The following is an 18,020-nucleotide window of genomic DNA, read 5'->3' as shown; positions in this document are numbered from 1 at the left end:
CACATAACGCAAGCAGACGCTACCCACACAATGAATGACACGACGTGATACCTAATCGCTCAAAACGCCCTCGACGCCGGGTATAACGCTTCAAATCCCATCATTCAGGATCTACGGCCCGCCCTTTGGAGACTGACGGAATTCCACAAAATTGTACGGCACTGCACTCACGCCCACGTAGCGACCTTGTTTGGGGTCGTACACAGCGTGCACACTGACCGTGATCTTGGCCCGCTCGCCATAGACCTCGACAAGGCCCATCACTACGAAGGCGCCGCGCGGAACTGGGTGTGGGTATGGTTTGAACGTTCTGCGAAAGTCGGCCTGGAATTGCGACAGGTCTAGTGTGAACTTTTTGGGATCGATTGTGACGCGGTCGAGGTCCTTGGTAGCGCCGTCGACAGGTGCGACAGAGGGCGACGCACCTGGCTGCTGGGTAGGTGTCGCAGACGTGGAGAAAGGCCTTGTAGTGACGCTCGTCGCGGGGTTCGCCGATGATCGCGGGTTGGCGCTTATTCTTTGAACGAGCTCCTGGACGGTCTCAGTCTTCGATTCTGGACTCCAGCCCATATAGACTTTGAATCCTTTCCATGAGCTTCCTAGTTTGCTCGTTGTGCTGTTGTATATGGCCTTTGCTGCCTCCTTGGGATAGAATAGCCGATTCAGGCGGTGGTGAACAGTGCTGTCGACTGGTCTCATTGCCTTCCGCAACGTTCCATCCTCCAACAGCTCTATCCCGGGCTGTGCGTATTCGTCGGGCGTGGTGTCTGGAAACTTGACCTCAATCCACACTTTGCCTTTGCTCGTGTCGATTTTGCCGGCTTTTGCGACGAGAATTGGGTGCTTGGCGAAAGCGTTTCGTACTCTGTAGACTAATTCTCCTGTCACGTTGTCAGCACATGAACGACATGCTCGGCTAAGGATATCGTACCTCGTATCTTGTCAACCCTTGGACGGTCTGTCGCCAGCTTCTTGAACTGTTGCCATTCTGGATCTGACCCTTTCCAAAATCTCTTCGGCTGTAGCCTGGAAAAGCCGGTGGGTATGAATAGTATAGGGTCGTATTCTTCGTCGTCGTCTTCGTCTTCATCGTCTGCTTCTCGGCCGACCGTTGTCCACCCGCCGTCGTTGACCTCTTCAACTTCAACACTTATGCTAATATATCTCGAGATTCCGTAAAAGGCCAATCCGACTGCGACGGCACCGACTAATCGTCTGTGGACAGTTAGCACGTGGGAAGTACAGGGGATGTGTGAAGCGACTCACGACCTGCTGAGGAATGGTCGCCCTATACGCACTCGTTGTATTATGACTCGCTCGTGGCCATCTCGTGCTGCCGATCGGACTATACGCGCATGTGGTATCCGGTTCAAGAGGGAGAAGTTGCGCCGAAGCACCAGTGGCGTAGACATTGGTCTGGCGCAGGCGGAAGCGAGTGTTATGAGAATGAGGAACGCAAGATCAAGTAGAGAGACATTTAGGTCTTTCTAGAACAAAGAATGCGCGTGAAGCTGTACGGCGTTAACAAGGGAATGCGGTTGATAGCGCCCCACGGGTTGTATCACTGATAGTTGCGGGCGGAGGTGAGGCAGGTTCGGCGCTAGTTCCGTCTAGGTCGCCGCGCAGCTCAGGATGGCGATGATGCACCTGCATCATCGCGGAACGTCCTCAACTCCATCCTCACCGCCACCATGAAGCTATCCGGCGCCTTTGTCGCCTCATCGCTGTACTGCACCGTCCTTGCAGCTCGCCCCACCGTCAGTCCCGAGACTGCGCGTCTGATCATTGCCCAGCGCCTGGGCCTATCGCGATTCCACTCTGTCGAGCACCCCGACGCCGAGACAATCAGACACATCAACACGTATGGAGGAAGGCACCAGAAGCTGTTCGGCGCAGACGATGCAGAGCAATCCAAGGCGCACCTGCTGATGTGGGTGGAGGGCGCCGAGCAAGATGAGGCAACAGGTGGGCATACGTGACGACAGCATCGCGAAGGATACGACTAACCCGAGCTCTCAGTCATCATCAACGATGGATCAGACCGCACACACGACTTTGCGATATCGAGTGCGCCATCTATCGAAGACAATGAGCGCCTGGTCATGGACTTCATAGCACAAGCCAAGTCGCTGCCGGCACTCTCAGACCCCCAGCAACGGACATACACGTCCAACTTCGACATTGAGTCGGCGCTCCCACCGAACGAGAAGTCGGACGCTTACAATGGCTACCTCAACATCTGGACCACCGGCGCGAAAGACGACCTATCGACCGAGCAGATTGCCCAGGTGCTGAGCAGCGTCAACAAGAAGGCCGAGGAGACGGGTTTCTCCACGACTGTCGTCATGATGCCGCGTTCAGCCAAGTCCAAGTCCAAGCGCGCTGCCCAACCGTGGGGCGCCTACGATGTCCCCTCCAAGGAGGCCCGCCGCCAGAACCCCGAGGCAATCCTCTCCTCGCAGCCCGTACCTGCTGTCTCCAAGGTGCCTGACCTTGAAGACTTCCCCGTCGTCATTGCGGCCGACAACAAGAAGGGACCTGTTCGCGGTATCCTTCCTAGCTGCTTCAAGTCCATGTCGGCTTGCGAGACTCAGACCCACAACTGCTCCAGCCACGGCGAGTGCAAGCTCCTCCACAAGGGACGTGGATCCGGTTCTGATCAGGAGACAATTGACTGCTATGGATGCGCCTGCGCCGCTACGGTCGAGCACAAAGACGGAAAGGGTATGGAGGGCCAGAGGAAGGTCACCTACTGGGGCGGCCCCGCCTGCCAGAAGAAGGACATCTCGGTTGAGTTCTGGCTCTTTGCCGGTGCCGGTGTCACTCTGGCATTCTTGATCTCTGCTGGTATTGGTATGCTCTACAGCATGGGTGCCGAGGAGCTGCCCAGTGTTATCGGTGCCGGTGTCAGCGGTCCCACAAGGAAGTAAGGGGTTGCTAGATGTATGAAGTGGTGGAGATAAGAGGGAGACGGAAGATCGAGCATTGTATATCTGGTGTACGACAGACAGTCTTTGTTAGTTAGCAGTATGGGGCTTGTACTCTATGGGATAATGGCGTTTATAGCACTGCAATTTAGCATTTGAACAAGTTGATACAAGTTTGACAGGGTTGATCATCTGCTCAAGTCCACTAATTCGGCTGCGAACGAGGATCATAGTATGTTGATCCGCTCACGTAGCTACTGATGTGTAGCTGTCCAGTATGCCTGTCAGATGTCTCAGTCGCCGTGTCCCCGAATACATCAAAACTGAACGACTGAGACATATCACAGGCGTAATGGATAGCTACACAAATGCTGCAAAGGCCATGGCCCTATACATCTTCAGTAACCCCATGTTCGACCCCTAGAACTAAACGCGCGCATCATCACGACTTTGCACTCCTCATGCCTTGGCCTTCTCCACTATTACACCATCGTCGCTCTTGGCCTTCTCCTCGTCCAACTCCTTCATGAACTCGGACTGGATGCCAGCCCTGCGGTTCTCCCACCACTCCTTCTCCGCTGGTGCCTTGGCTGTGATCTCACCGAGACGCTCGCGGATGTGGTTGTTCTGTGCCATTTCCGAAGCGGATTGGAAGATGGTCTGGCCCCAATTCGGTGCGAAGGCATTGGCCTGTCTCAATGTCAGTCATGCTCAAAGAATTGACTTCAATCTAGATTCTCAGGACTCACCTCGTTGACGACATCCCTGAGTTCTTCCTCGATTTCCTTCTCTGCCCGCTGGAATCGCTGCCACAGATCATCGCCCACGCTACCCCTCTGCAGCAATGCCTGCAGCGCCTGCTTGGCGTTTCTTATCTGAACAATCCTATGTATGTCCTCTGTTGCGCGACGCAATAGCGCAGCCTTAAGTACGCTGTCCGGGACCTTGGGTTCGTCCATGTGTAGCAGGGAGAGGTAGACATTGCGTTGGAGATGTGTGGGGAACCAGGGTTCAAGGGATGCGGCGTTGGCGGCTTGACGCTTGCGGTAGAGGTTGGTGAAGACAGTGAACGATCCGGCGAGGATACCGATGTAAGCGATGGGCACGGTAAGCATTACCCAGTCGACCATGTCGAAGGGCCACATGGTGAATGTTGTGTGGGTTGTGTGTGGTTTGTTTGCGCGGAATGTGAAGAGGTATGACAAGCTCGCGATGCGATGGAGGCGCCCGACGTTAGAATATGAAGGGGCGACGGTGTTCTCAGTAGTGAGATATGGGGTAGGTGAAGACCAAGAGGGAGGGCAAGTCGCTGTTGTCTCACTTATCGATACATGCGAATATCTGTCCAGTTCCGCGCTCGACTAGCGTCCTTCTAGCGCGTCTGCGTCATCCATGTCCGCTCCGCTACAGGCGCCTTCTCGAATCAATCACCAACACCAACCAAGGTTCACCACTGCACCTCGCCTTTGTCTACTTATTTCTTCCGGTTGCGCTTCCCTCCCAAACCTCCTCCCTACAGCCTACCACCTGCATCACCTTTATCCACTCTACCACGAAATTCATAGCGCTCCGATCATGATATTGAGGGTATGTCTTTATGCCCAATGCAGGTGATATCTTACTAATTCGCACCAGTTCGTTAGCAAAGACGGCCAGTTCCGGTTGACGGTACAGCCCGAGGACACCTTTTCGTCGATTCTGCCCCAGGTTGCCGAGAAGCTGCCCAAGAATGTCGACATCCAGAGCATCAGTGTTAGCAACAAGCCGCAGGGAGGCGACGCGAGGAAGCTCGCTGGCCTTGAGGGCGTAAGCTTCAAGCAAGTGGGACTATCGTATGTAACTTGCCTGATCTCGTCTTCACGGCTAACGATACTGTAGAAACGGCGCGCAACTCTTCCTGTCCTTCGAGGAGCAGTCTGCGGCACCGAACGGCCATGCCGCACCTTCGACCGGCGGCGCACGACTGAATGGCAAACCCGTCGAAGAGACCAACATGGGCTCCGTTCCCATCGGCGATGCTTTGCAAACTATAAAGAACCCATGGGAGGTTGTCAGGCAGTCCCCGCTCGACGACAGGCTAGACAGACAGGATGGCAAAATCCCCAGGAAACGCGACGCCCGCATGTGTTCCCACGGACCCAAGGGCATGTGCGACTACTGTATGCCCCTCGAACCCTACTCGCCCGCGTACCTCGCCGAGAAGAAGATCAAGCACCTCTCCTTCCATTCATACCTCCGCAAAGTCAACTCGGCGAAGAACAGGCCAGAGCTCGGTAGCTCGTACATGCCACCGCTGACCGAACCCTACTACCGCGTACGCCCCGACTGTCCATCGGGACACAAGCCATTCCCAGAGGGTATCTGCACCAAGTGCATGCCTAGCGCCATCTCGCTGAAGCCACAAGAGTACCGCATGGTAGATCACGTCGAGTTCGCTTCGATACAGGTGGTGGACGATGTGATCAACTTCTGGAGACAAACGGGCTGTCAGCGACTGGGCTTCTTGTACGGCAGGTATGAGGAGTATACTGAGGTGCCGCTGGGAACAAAGGCTGTTGTCGAGACCATCTACGAGCCACCCCAAGTCAACGAGGCGGATGGCATATCGCTAGGCGAATGGGACAACGAGAAGGAGATTGACGAGATCGCCGCGCAGTGTGGGCTGCAACGCGTGGGGGTGATCTTTACTGATCTCCTCGACGCGGACAAGGGCGACGGCTCCGTCATCTGCAAGCGTCACATGGACTCGTACTACCTTTCCTCCTTAGAAATCTGCTTCGCAGCACGGTACCAAGCAAGGTACCCCCGGCCTTCCAAGTGGAGCGATACTGGACGACACGGATCCAACTTTGTAACGTGTGTAATCAGCGGCGATGATCAAGGCCAGATTGGCATCTCGTCGTACCAGGTTTCGAACGACGCCGTCGAGATGGTCCGCGCAGACATCATCGAGCCCTCAGCCGAGCCATCAGTCATGCTTGTTCAGTCGGAAGAAGACAATGAAGCCTTGAACCGCGCGCGGTACATTCCTGAAGTTTTCTACAGAAGGATCAACGAACACGGTGCGAACGTACAAGAAATCGCGAAACCTGACTTCCCTGTGGAATATCTGCTTCTCACACTAACACACGGTTTCCCTACTCAGCCAAACCCTCTTTTCACTGGCGGCAAGTTCCCGATCGAGAACCGCGAGGCCATGGGTGAGATGCCAGAGATCTCACATCTCGGCAAAGCTCTCAACGCTAGAGCGAACGGGCTGGCGCTCAACACGACCAGCGGTCTCAACGCCATCTCGAATTTCCACATGCTGTGCTTTATCCATAACCTCGGCATTCTGTCAAAGGTGCGTCACTGCAAAACTGCATGGATATTTTGCTAACTGTACGACTAGGACGAAGAATCATTGCTCTTCAAGGTAGCATCAACGCACGACACCTCAGAAGGCTCAGCGCTCCAACACACCGGAGGCTGGGCAACCCTTCTGACCATTCTCAAAGAAAGTGGTGAGCGCCCCCCGAAACGTTCCTATCAATCTTCGCCCCAATCCCAGTCGGCCAGTAGGGGGGCTGCAGCCCGAGACCACACCCGCGGTACGATGCGACAGTCCTCCTATGGCTCAGATTCCGATTCAGTACAGTTGGCTAAGAGGGTAAAGGGGGTTAAGCTTGGGAAGTAGATTAGTCTAGGCTAGTCACACTCCTGGGGCGCGACCTCTGACACCATAGGTCTGTAATCCGAGCGACAATGGAAACGCGCATCAAGTCTGGCTGTGGTGGGCATACTGGTGGAGTTGAGGAGCTTGGTATGAGCGGAAGTGCATGCATTGTCTGGCGTCGTCACAGATTTCTAGCATCTGGTGATCGCTCGGGAAGCAATCAGGATGTGCAATATATCCGTTGAATTGTGCTTTTGACATCTGCCGTGAGACATGTCCGAAGTCATCACTTGCTCTATGTGAATCGCACAACTTATCTGATTTGTTAATATACACGTGTGTTGTGGAATCTTCTATACGGTCTTTGAACAATTTGAGCATAACTGAGCAATGGCTAAGTGTTTTGTATGCGGCGATGATGATATGATTATAGAAAGAAGACGTGGTCTGTGCAGAAACGTGAGTTCGCGGTCTCGCGTCGACGCGTCGCACTTTAGCAGTCCAGCTCAACCCCAACCCCAACACCTCAATCTCCACACAACCACCACAATGGCCGATTTCTTCAACGTAAAAGCGAGGCAACAAGCCGCTGCAAAGGCGAGCTCATCAAAAGCGCCTACTACGAAGCAAGAGCCCAATCGCATGCAGCCATGGGTTGAGAAATAGTACGAACGCAACACCCAAGCACACCATTCCGCACCCTCACTAACAGCATCACAGCCGCCCCAAAACCCTCTCCGAAGTAACAGCCCAAGACAACACAATCCAAATCCTGTCTCGCACCATGCAATCCTCCAACCTCCCTCACATGCTCTTCTACGGCCCCCCAGGCACAGGAAAAACCTCCACAATCCTCGCCCTCGCCAAAGAACTCTACGGCCCTGAACTCATGAAATCGCGCGTCCTCGAACTGAACGCCTCAGATGAACGTGGCATCAGCATCGTGCGGCAAAAGGTCAAGGACTTTGCGCGCCAGCAACTCAGCGTAGCGCCCACCTACAACGTCATGACGGAAGACGCGAGCAGCGGCGAGACAAAACAAGTGCGGTACAGAGACAAATACCCGTGTCCGCCGTTCAAAATCATCGTGCTGGATGAGGCGGATAGCATGACGCAGGATGCGCAGAGTGCGCTGCGTAGGACCATGGAAACGTACAGCCGCATGACGAGATTCTGTCTCGTGTGTAATTACGTCACGAGGATCATCGATCCGCTTGCGTCGAGGTGTTCGAAGTTCAGGTTCAAGAGTTTGGATCAGGGGAATGCGGTTAAGCGTGTGGGCGATATCGCGAGGCTGGAGAATGTGCAGTTGGAAGAAGGGGTTGCGGAGGAGTTGGTCAGAGTTGCGGATGGCGATTTGAGAAAGGCGATTACGTTCTTGCAATCTGCGGCGAGGCTTGTTGGGGCTGTCGTCCAGGCTCAGGGTGCGGGGGGCAAAAAGAAGAAGAAGGTTGTTGCCGAGGACGACGAGATGGACATCGATTCTGCGGCGGCGCCAGCCCAGACACCCGCTGTTTCCCTTCCTATCATTGCGGAGATCGCGGGTGTGCTACCGCCAGCTACGCTATCTTCCTTTAGCGACTCGCTCTTCCCCAAGTCATCGGCTGCAAAGTCGATACGCTACAACGAGATTGCCAAGGTGGTGGAGAATGTGATTGCAGAGGGGTGGAGTGCGTCGCAGACTGTGGGTCAGTTGTACGAACAGATCATGTACGATGAGAGGGTCGAGGATGTCAAGAAGGTTAGGCTGGCGGGTGTGTTTAGTGAGACGGATAAGAGGCTTGTGGATGGTGGGGATGAACATCTTGCTGTGTTGGATTTGGGAGTTAGGGTTGCGGGGGTGCTTTGTCTCTGAGGGAGCAATGGCGCTGTCATGGGGTTTGTGTCTTTGTAAAGCATACTGCGTGAGGGGCATGAAAGGACGTATTGACATCAGCAGTCTATTTGATGGAACAGTAGCACTCATAGTAGCGTCTTTATTTACAGGATCAAACAGAAAGCTACATTACATTCGTATCGTATCGTGTGGGGATATCTCAAAAGGATATACAAAGAATAAACATGCGAAAGCACACGTGCTCCCGCTCAAAGCTCGTCATATAGCGCTCAGCGCATGGAAGCCATCATCTCGTAATGCGGTCGCGCCCAGTCCGCCCAATATCCAGAAATACTCCGCTTCTTTTACTACACATACAACTCCAGAAGATACCCGTAAAAAGATGAAGAAAGAGTGCGTACCGATCGCAGCGTAGTCTCATCAACGTCCAGTAGCGTAGTCATAACAGGCTATGCGAAGATGCAAAATCCGGCTCCAACACTGAACATGGCGATTGCGGCCAGTGTCTCTGTCCTGACCACGAATCTGTTGCCAGTAGAGGGTGAATTCGATGGCGTAGCTGAAGCGCTGGCTAGAGTCGCAGAGGACGCTGTGGGTGAAGCGCTCTTTGGAGATGATACAGACGACGAAGGTGACACTACATCGGTGATTGTTGACGCCGACTGCGATGTCTTAGTAAGTGTGGTCTGTGATGTTGACATCGACGTCGTGAGAGAAGTATCGCTGGCGTTAGAAGACGACGACGCCGATATAGACATAGACGCAGACGCGCTTACGGAGGAAGACACGGATAGCGACGACAAAGATGATGAGGCAGAGGAAGAAGCACTCACCACCACCGTATCTGTACTCTGTGCCTGACTCACAACACCTGCGCCCGCTTCCGACGTCGCAACCGCGGCAGCGGGATACAGCTCCGGCAACAGACTCTTAACATCTCCGGGTAATTTCTGGTACCAGCCCGGCTCCAGATCGCCTGTTGGCATGGGGGCGTTGGGGCCCGTGGGCATAGCCGTTTTGAGCACTGATAAGACTGAGAGGAGTGTTGGGTTCATGGTTGCGGGATCGATGGCGCGGTCTTGGAGGTTGGGGAATTGGATTGCTGATGCGAAGGCGCCGGTGGAGGCGAAGGACGCGAGGATGGAGATAGACTTCATCGTCGTATAGAGGTGTGCGGTCTGGGGGCGATTGATACGATGTTGAGATGGGTTGGCGTGGTGTTCGCGTGGCGGGTAAAAGAATGTGGGGGGATTAATTCTTGTTTGAAAGGATAATGAACGAGCGTGGGTTTTCAGCGAGAGCGAGTGTCGTGAATATAGTAGGTTGTTGTTGACAAACAAACGCGTGCAGTGGAGTCACTGCGATGCACGACTACGAGCTTTTTGCGCGATATGACGTCGAAGCGGGCGGGGAAAGAGTGCTCGGTCCCTCTGTTCAGTTTGACCGTTTGGGACGTTGAGAAAAAGAAAGTATCGTTGGGAACCGTTCGGTCAAGTCGTTATGTACCCGGGCTTCCTGAGCCGCCGTAGAAGTAAGAACGGTTGTATGGCGCTTCGCTGGCGAGAATTCGAGATCGCAAGACCGATTGGAACGTGCAAAATTGTCTTTCACTGCGCTTGTAACCGTCTGAAATGGGGCAATACGATGATGGTGCTGCGCGAAGCCGTGTGTACGTCCAATGAGTGACCAAGTGACGAGAAGTTTGATGATACTCTGTGCGACTGTGCCACAAGAAAATTAAGTGACCTTTTGACGAAGACGCGGGTACGAAAAAAGAAGAAGATGCGAGATGCGAGTTCCAGCGCACTCGAAAGAGAGATAATCGAAGCAGGTGTTGAGATGCCTGGTAAACAAAAGCAACCCGCGAACCAGATTTGAAGCTGAGGGGAAAATTACCGAGCGGCTGGGTAGTTTGGACATGACATCTGAGGCATCGACCAACCCCAGCAACATACGTTCCGTGTCGCAGTTTTACCTCAGATGCGAACTCTTTAATGATACTCGCCCCCCTGTGCCGTCGGTTGTTGCAAGTTCTGACGTGCTTGTGCGCTAAGCCTCACCATATCGGCGGCCATTGAAACATGCTCGTTGTTTCGGAACATTTCACGAACCGAAACGTGCGGCGCCTGATCAGTACTCATGAGGGTAAGGTACGGCGTGGGAACTGTTCTTAGAATAGTTCTTGCGGAGTGGCAGAAGTTTCTCCAGTGAGTGAAGTCCAAGTGTTGGCGCACATGCGCGTGATGGAAGGTTTACAAGAGACTCGGCGGTTTTTGAGCCATTTGCCGGCGGCAACATCGTGTCACTTTGAAGCCATCTGTCGGCCTCTTGGTCGTGTCTTTTGTTTGCTCCTCGTTTGGGCTGCATCAAGCTCGATTCCACGATGGAGGCGGACATAGAGACTGACCGACGAAAGGCGCACAGGAGGACAAGTATGGAATCGGAGATGATGAGGAGATGCAGCTAAAAATCACCTCATCGCGTGTCAGCGCTTTGCGTTCAGTATTATGCTCTTCTGACTGGCCCCATCCACCCGTGGACGGTAAGTTACGCGTCCAGGAAGCCTTCTCCCGAGCAGTGTTCACATGCGACCCGTCCCAAGCTGGAGGTGTGCTGTCGGTGGTTGCGGACTCCGGAGAATCGAGAGAGTTGATGCGAGCGCAAATGAGATGGAAGACCAGGGTTCCCCGCGGAGGTGCTATCCCAAAGCAGACGAACCTCGGCATCCCTTCCCACGACGCCACGCATGATGTTCGCTCAGGTACGAACGTGACAGTGTGCGATTGTCGACTAAGGCAGGTGCTAATCCACACGGCGTCTCTGGATAGGCTTGGTGCTTGGGCGACCGGCATATAAGATGCACTGCACATGGCCGCCCCAACTAGGACGGTACCCACCGCTACCAATCATCATAGCCCCGCGATAGCTTTCGAAGCTCTTCTCACGACGAAGTCGGATCGTACCAAACAACAGTCCTACCAACAGATATACTAGGCAATATGGCAGCTCCAGCAAGTGCCGATATCAAGAAGCTCGAGGGGAAATGGGTCATGGTAAGTTTCAAGAAGCTTTCAAGTCATAGTGTTCTCTGCATACCTTCATCATTTCGTGCATCGCAACATCGCTCTAACACGTTCTAGAACAAGTCCCTCTCGGATGCATTTGACGCCGTCCTCGCCCTGCAAGGCATGGGCTGGCTGACGCGCAAAGCCCTCGGCGCAGCGACCGTAACCCAACACCTCTACCAAACCACCATAGACGGCGAAGACAACACGCCAACGACAGAAATCAAGATCGACCAACTCATAACCGGCGGCATCAAAGGCTCCACCGAGACCCGCATCCTAGATTGGCACTACCGCGAGCACGTCGACCGGCTCTTCGGCACCGTCAAAGGACGGTCGCGTTACATTACCTTAGCCAAGGCAGTTGAAGAAGGAAAGGCTGCAGGTGTGAGCGAGGAAGATGCAAAGTTTGTGGCAGAAGGCTGGTTGAAGGAGACGGAAGAAGGAGATGTGGTCGAGAGCTTTGTGGAAAACGAGGCGAACAAATGGACTGCGTGGCAGATTTGGGGCTTCGCGGACATTGGGGGTGAGAGGAAACTGACGAGGAAGTTTGTGGTTAGGAAGGTGGGGAGTGATGAGGTCGTTAGGGTTAGGCTTGTATATGACTACACGGGCGCGTTGGATCAGACGGCTTAAGTTGCAGGTTTGTACATACCCGTTAGGTCGACCAAAGAGCTGTCGTTCCTGATCCGATCTGAGCGTTGTCCTGTGCGTGTCATGGCAAGGCCTCGGCCTTCAAACAGGCTATGTTGTCCCTCGAGTCGATGAAGGGTCGTGCAAGTTCTCTCTCCCATAGTATGTACCACTTTGCACAACACAACACGACCAAGGAGCAATTAGCCGGACCCTCGTACAGTTGAGCTCATGCATGGATACAGAATCCCTTTACTGGTCCGGCAGCCTGATAAAGAGCTCTCTTAGTACCACGCAGATTAGTGACTACGTTCCATGCTGCAGCTGACAGGCTTAAGTACTGCAGTATACCTCTCGCAGCAGGCGCCACAACATCTGCAACTCTCTCCATTCTGTCCTTTTGCAGGCGTTAATGCCAATCGACATTTTCGCCATGGGCACGTTTGACATGGCCGATACGAGCTTCTTAACGGACCTCTTTCTTGCCCTCATCGTTCTGACATCTACGATCCTCATCCTGATGCTGGTTTGCCTCATCATCCGCCTCATCAACCGACACAAAAGAAAGGCCAGTCAACAACCAACCCACGAGCCCGCTCTTCTCGATCTCGAATCCGGTCGAGAGTCCCGCCTATCGCATCGCCTTTCGCGGCAACAAATACAACAGGAGCACTACGAAGATTTACAGCAACGCTACTCGGTCGTACCGCCATCGCCATCAATCGAATTACTCCCCGAGATAAAGACGACCGCAAGTGATGACAGAGCGAGCGAGTGGTTGGAACGCGGAGTTACGGACGAAGGCATCAATGTGGTTCATGGGGATTTGGGGGAGAAGAAGTCGGAGATGACACAGGCGGTGGTGGTTAGGCCGAAGAAACAGTTGAGATGGGAGTGGAGGGATGGGAAGGTGGATAATGGTGCTGTGCCGAAGAGATCTAGAGTTATTGAAAGGATGGATAAGGATGGGATCGTGTGTAGGGAGTATCGGACGGAATGAGAGAGTGGACAAGGGTTTGGTGGAAGCATCTAGAGGTAATTGTAATGAAGAAGGTTTCGAGTAATGTGCTCTCACTATCTCATGTCAGCATCTGGAAGATACTGGCATAGTTGAAGGAACGTTGGCACGTGGAGATATCGTGCGACTGATCCAAAGTACTTTCCTAGCTGCGCCTCTGTTCATCGCACGACTGTGGTATAAAGCCGCTTGCATGCTGACGTGGCTTGTCTTTCAGTTCGGGAGCGCACAGTAGGACTTATGCCCGCAAGGGTAGCCATGACAGCTGGTACGCGTCCTGTCAACTCCATGGTAGCTCAGGCTGGACTGTAGGATTGGTGTGAACACAAGTAAACCCTGTCTGCGGGTAGCACTGTTTTCATATCCTACCTATAGCCAGTGACATTATAGGCGTTGTATGACGGCGAAGACTGGTGCATAGTTCTTTGTCTCCCCCTTTACCCGAGTCTGGATCGTACAAATCATACGCTGAGCTCCATAGACCAGCAAGCAAACACAGTACCTTCGATCTATGAAACCTTGGGAGCTCAGACACTCTCGAAATCGACGGAATTTGACACTGTGTATCATGGCCAACATCGAAGGAGACCATATTAATGTCGACACGCATCCGTACCCTGATATGCCGGAAAGCTTCTACGGCAAGGCCTCGGAGGTTCTCAATGCGGACGTTGGTTCCGGAGAGAGTGGCCACGCGAATTCGCTGATTGTCGGCACACCAATGACTACGCACCTCACCTCAACAACGCACTCTCAAAATATGCAACCTTCGTCGTTGGCTCAATTCATACCCCCTGCCACGTATAGGGATGGAACCCCAGAACACACACGTCCTATTGGCGCCATCTCCGTGGTTGTCCTCGCTGGTATCATCGGTCTTGCAGTCCCAATCACCCTCTTGACACGGTACCTGAAACGCGCCAGACAGGAAACGAAGCAGATGGAGGAAGAAGACGCGGTCTTGGAGGATGTGTTATACCGCAGCAAACTCAACGAAAGAGCGTGGAATGTGGGGTTGAAGCGACTGCACACGGCCTCCGTCAGGAAGTGGTCCAACGAAGAAGCCAGTGCTCAGTTGGTGGGTGTGCTTGGGCGACCGAACTTGGATATGAACACTCCGTGGTTGCAAGGCTGTGCGGAGCGCGAGATGCTTGAGAAGCTATTTGAGCGGGAAAATAGGGTGCGTAGAGGTAACAGGGAGAAACCATTGCCAGTGTGCCCGGAGTGATATCGAAAGCGGCGAGACCGTTGGAATTGATAACCGGTGATGCGCCCATCGAGTAGCGGTTGTCAAGTACGAGTAAGCGTAAGCGTACGCGCATGCTACATGTATTTGCCTGTTCTTGGGGCGTCTGTCCGAGGCTTCGGGTAGTGGACAGTACGCGATTCAAGAAAGGACTGCAAGACGTGGGTCATCCAGACATGTATACGGCTTCTTCAACGATTCGCATGTAATTAGTACGATACCAGATTTGTGGCGACCGCATAAAAGGAAAAAGCTGAATAGGTCTGGAGCCTACATTGACGATGGTTCGCCCACGTTTCATGTTTTTATCTTGATGTAGGCTCCATGGTGTTTAGAGTTTTCCTTGATGAGGTGTGGCTGGTTGCTGTGGTGAAATAGTGAGGCGGTCTTGATGTCCGGAGATGTCTGAGGATGAAGAAGAACAGAGACAATCGTGACGGTAGACAGAAAGCGTACGTAAGCTCGCATTAGAGTGGTCTGCATCGAAACTCGACTGCACGTCGATCAGCGGAGATGCAGATGCAGGGGTGAAGGACGTTGCCCAGCGGTAAGAACGTGGTAAGACGGTTACGCTAGGCTGCAGCCGAGTTAGCGTAGAAGCTTGGACAATCGACCAAATTTCACGACTGGGTAAACAAGAGCTGTTTGGGTTCATTTACTTGAACTATTCTTTCTCTCGCTCGATAATCACACGCCCGACGCGCCTGAACACGAGATCCTGCATCTAAGCGCTCCTTCTCCCATCCACGATTGCGACTTCCCACCAAAGCAGCTGCCCGCCCCGCTCGCTTCTACCAACCGCCGACACCCCACTGACGACCTCGGAGCACACGAGCTCCTCACACCACCCTACGCGCACCATGTCGGGCGAATTGGATATCGACTTCACGCGCCGAAACAAGAAGCCGCGCCCGCTTTCGGACCACGAGAAGGAAAAGCTGGATGAATTTGTCGACGCGATCCATTACTCGGCGAGGTGGGTTGTCAACACAAGAGGCGGTCAGCGCGTTTTCTTTATTGACCGCGAACACAGATACTCGGACGACGCATACGAATACCGCCATGTGCAGCTGCCTAAGCAAATGCTGAAGGCTATCCCAAAAGACTACTTCGACGGCGCGCGAGGCACACTGAAGCTGCTCTGGGAGGAGGAATGGCGGGCACTGGGCATCACACAGGTACGCGTGGTATGAATACAGGCTGCAACATATATGCTGACTTGGGAACAGAGTTTGGGATGGGAGCACTACGAGGTCCATGAGCCAGAACCCCACATTTTGCTTTTCAAGTACGTTGTGTCAGAGCAGACGCCGCGCGCTGCAAGCTAATCCTCCAACAGGCGACCGATCAACTACCAGCCTCCCATGCACTGATCCAACATCGAACCGCGGCGCAGCCAGAGGTCTACTCTACATTGACCGAACACGCGCAACAGCTGCGCACACCACCACGGCACACGAGACGGCCTTTTCGCGATACCTTCTTTATCCATTTCCAGCGAGGCGCGTTAAACATAACGACGATATGATTACGGTGGTATGATCGATGCGCTGGGGTTGTAGGTTTACGACCGGGTCGAAAGCGCGTCTCTATATCCATTATGATAGGGTACCCGAAGCCCACAATTGTACATATGGCCGAGGCAGGAGGTGCAAGGAGTACCGGACATTGGGCAAGAGAATATGGATTAGGTATATGGTTGTTAATTGCTATGCGGATTTATGATAGATCCATAGCTCCTTCACCTGGTCCAAATCTGATACTTGTTGAAATGACCTTCTTGCACCAGAGTGCCACGGAAAGCGCAACTTGACGTATGCACACTCATACGGACCGAATCTAGCGTGTCCCACACCCTCCTCGCTTTCTGGTCTACCCACATGTCAATCTCGGTCCCTGCGTAAGTTCTTCTTGACCTATTTGCTTGTGTTTACATGATGGGGAAGAGAATCTTGAGTCAACCCCAACAGCGAACATATGCGGACAGGCCAACATCAAGCACCATGGCAACGCCTCCATAGCCCCCGGTGCTTTCTTCGGACGCGGGAGCAACATGCTCGTTGTCGCTCCGTGCTAGATAGTGTCCATTGCGGCCATCTAGAACCAGGTTCTTACCGCCATATCAATCTAGAATCTGAGGAAGTTCAACCTATGAGTAGATCTTGAAGATCAATCAGCCCGAATTCAAGGTTACGATATATTGCCGGTCTCAAGAGTAAGCTAGTGGCAAGGAGATGCTGACTGTAGATTCACGACAAATTGAGGGTTCGTCATCCTACACGTATTCCTGCAGCGGTGGCTAAAGATTGATGTTGTGGGCTTAGGCTTCGTCTACGATGTGTTGGCACTTTGTTACCTGGGCATTGTCAAGGTATACCTGGCTCCTTTTATATGCTCAAGCAGACACGACGTAAGAACTCCAACGGCGAGGAGGCAGGTTTTTGGACCACCGAGTCAAGGAACCTCGCATACATCCAGTGGAAGTGCGCGAAAAATGGTTAGACTGACTCTTCAGAGGGCGCAATATGTAGTCGTGACGACGGAGTGGATGATTCACACTCCGGAGAAAAGCGGCCCGACTTTCCCTGAGATGTCATCAGCCTGGGCAGAATCCACACCCTCTAGTCTCTCACATGCGGATCTGCGCTTAACGATCTCGTAATGTCAACCACGAACCCATGGTCTTTCAAATCTACATGCGGTTGAGCGGACGGATTTCATTCCGGTACTTAGGCCAGTCGCATCAAGCGGGCGATGAGGGGAATATTGGGATCTGACTTTCTTTACGGGCCTTTCGACAACGACCTCCAGTACTCGGAGGAGGATATATCGTTCCGTTGTTGAGAGATTAAACGGTAGTTTAAGCGAGGACGAATGTGGAAGTACTGAGCGTGCAGCTGGGTATCCATCTGTCATCCCGCAGCATCGCAACCCAAGTCTGAGGTCGCTGGCAGTGCGAGGCTAAGCCTGCGTTTTACGTACACTGGCGTAGATCGCATCCGATTTTCCAGCCTTCTTCGGTCTTGGGAGGTTTGGCGGCGCCGCGGTTCTTCACCCAGCCTCCCTGAATCGCGTCAACGGCGAAAAGTGCTATGACATCAACGGCAAGATGCAACGGCAAGATGCAACTCGCTGACTAGGATTGGCGGAGATATTCGGGTCCTGCGCACTGCCGGTGGTCGGAGCGGAAAGCGTTTTGCCTGAAGTGCGAGCGGTGAGAAACGAGACCAGGGGCAGAGCGGAGCGGAGATCGCTATCGAGGGGTCCTATGCTAAGTATGGCAGTAGGGCTTGTGGAGAACACGCGACACGTGCGGAGGCCGTTCATACCATTACCATGGATACTGGCATGGTCGGGCGAGCTGCCTCACGATGAGGCGGCTCGTGAAAACCTCGGAACGTGGCAAAATGTCGGATCCATCACATCGTGCCATGTGCTGTCGAGGCTGCGAACAAGAAAATTCAGCGGTGCAACTGTCAGCTGCAAGGTCCCTCAAACGGTCGTCAACTGTTTACCAGTGCTAGGCGAGCGATAATGATGCGTAGCCGTGGGTGACGTGCATGCGCCAATACTAAAACTATGGAGTATGGTAACGAGTACATAAGAGTAATTCCTCGAGACAGTTAAACTGGATCCTGT

General features: G+C 53.4%; 8 protein-coding genes across 8 annotated transcripts; 6 read left to right on the top strand and 2 right to left on the bottom strand.

Moving 5' to 3' along the window:
* Nucleotides 1-111: 111 nt before the first annotated feature.
* On the bottom strand, nt 112-1,412 carry J4E85_008846 (uncharacterized protein; the record flags this gene model as incomplete). The annotated part of the gene is made up of 3 exons (XM_051473070.1): nt 112-881; nt 932-1,155; nt 1,267-1,412. The coding sequence occupies 3 exons, from the start codon at nt 1,410-1,412 to the stop codon at nt 112-114; spliced, it is 1,140 nt and encodes a 379-aa protein (XP_051323290.1).
* A 279-nt stretch (nt 1,413-1,691) lies between these two features.
* On the top strand, nt 1,692-2,930 carry J4E85_008845 (uncharacterized protein; the record flags this gene model as incomplete). Its single annotated transcript, XM_051473069.1, has 2 exons — nt 1,692-1,965; nt 2,020-2,930. The coding sequence occupies 2 exons, from the start codon at nt 1,692-1,694 to the stop codon at nt 2,928-2,930; spliced, it is 1,185 nt and encodes a 394-aa protein (XP_051323289.1).
* Nucleotides 2,931-3,386: 456 nt separating this feature from the next.
* On the bottom strand, nt 3,387-4,072 carry J4E85_008844 (uncharacterized protein; the record flags this gene model as incomplete). The annotated part of the gene is made up of 2 exons (XM_051473068.1): nt 3,387-3,617; nt 3,677-4,072. The coding sequence occupies 2 exons, from the start codon at nt 4,070-4,072 to the stop codon at nt 3,387-3,389; spliced, it is 627 nt and encodes a 208-aa protein (XP_051323288.1).
* A 430-nt stretch (nt 4,073-4,502) lies between these two features.
* Nucleotides 4,503-6,603, top strand: NPL4 (nuclear protein localization protein 4; the record flags this gene model as incomplete). The annotated part of the gene is made up of 4 exons (XM_051473067.1): nt 4,503-4,514; nt 4,563-4,759; nt 4,806-6,270; nt 6,319-6,603. The coding sequence occupies 4 exons, from the start codon at nt 4,503-4,505 to the stop codon at nt 6,601-6,603; spliced, it is 1,959 nt and encodes a 652-aa protein (XP_051323287.1).
* A 528-nt stretch (nt 6,604-7,131) lies between these two features.
* On the top strand, nt 7,132-8,437 carry RFC2 (Subunit of heteropentameric Replication factor C (RF-C); the record flags this gene model as incomplete). Its single annotated transcript, XM_051473066.1, has 2 exons — nt 7,132-7,247; nt 7,303-8,437. The coding sequence occupies 2 exons, from the start codon at nt 7,132-7,134 to the stop codon at nt 8,435-8,437; spliced, it is 1,251 nt and encodes a 416-aa protein (XP_051323286.1).
* Nucleotides 8,438-11,418: 2,981 nt separating this feature from the next.
* Nucleotides 11,419-12,120, top strand: J4E85_008841 (uncharacterized protein; the record flags this gene model as incomplete). The annotated part of the gene is made up of 2 exons (XM_051473065.1): nt 11,419-11,472; nt 11,560-12,120. The coding sequence occupies 2 exons, from the start codon at nt 11,419-11,421 to the stop codon at nt 12,118-12,120; spliced, it is 615 nt and encodes a 204-aa protein (XP_051323285.1).
* A 1,583-nt stretch (nt 12,121-13,703) lies between these two features.
* On the top strand, nt 13,704-14,403 carry J4E85_008840 (uncharacterized protein; the record flags this gene model as incomplete). Its single annotated transcript, XM_051473064.1, has 2 exons — nt 13,704-14,315; nt 14,350-14,403. The coding sequence occupies 2 exons, from the start codon at nt 13,704-13,706 to the stop codon at nt 14,401-14,403; spliced, it is 666 nt and encodes a 221-aa protein (XP_051323284.1).
* Nucleotides 14,404-15,241: 838 nt separating this feature from the next.
* On the top strand, nt 15,242-15,709 carry J4E85_008839 (uncharacterized protein; the record flags this gene model as incomplete). Its single annotated transcript, XM_051473063.1, has 2 exons — nt 15,242-15,559; nt 15,611-15,709. 2 exons carry the CDS (start codon nt 15,242-15,244, stop codon nt 15,707-15,709), a joined length of 417 nt encoding a protein of 138 aa, XP_051323283.1.
* Nucleotides 15,710-18,020: the final 2,311 nt, after the last annotated feature.

Source organism: Alternaria conjuncta (genome assembly GCF_024043145.1).
Source record: "Alternaria conjuncta strain BMP 0040 chromosome Unknown scaffold_14, whole genome shotgun sequence".
Classification (NCBI taxonomy): domain Eukaryota; kingdom Fungi; phylum Ascomycota; class Dothideomycetes; order Pleosporales; family Pleosporaceae; genus Alternaria; species Alternaria conjuncta.
This window is presented reverse-complemented; position numbering and strand designations above follow the sequence as displayed.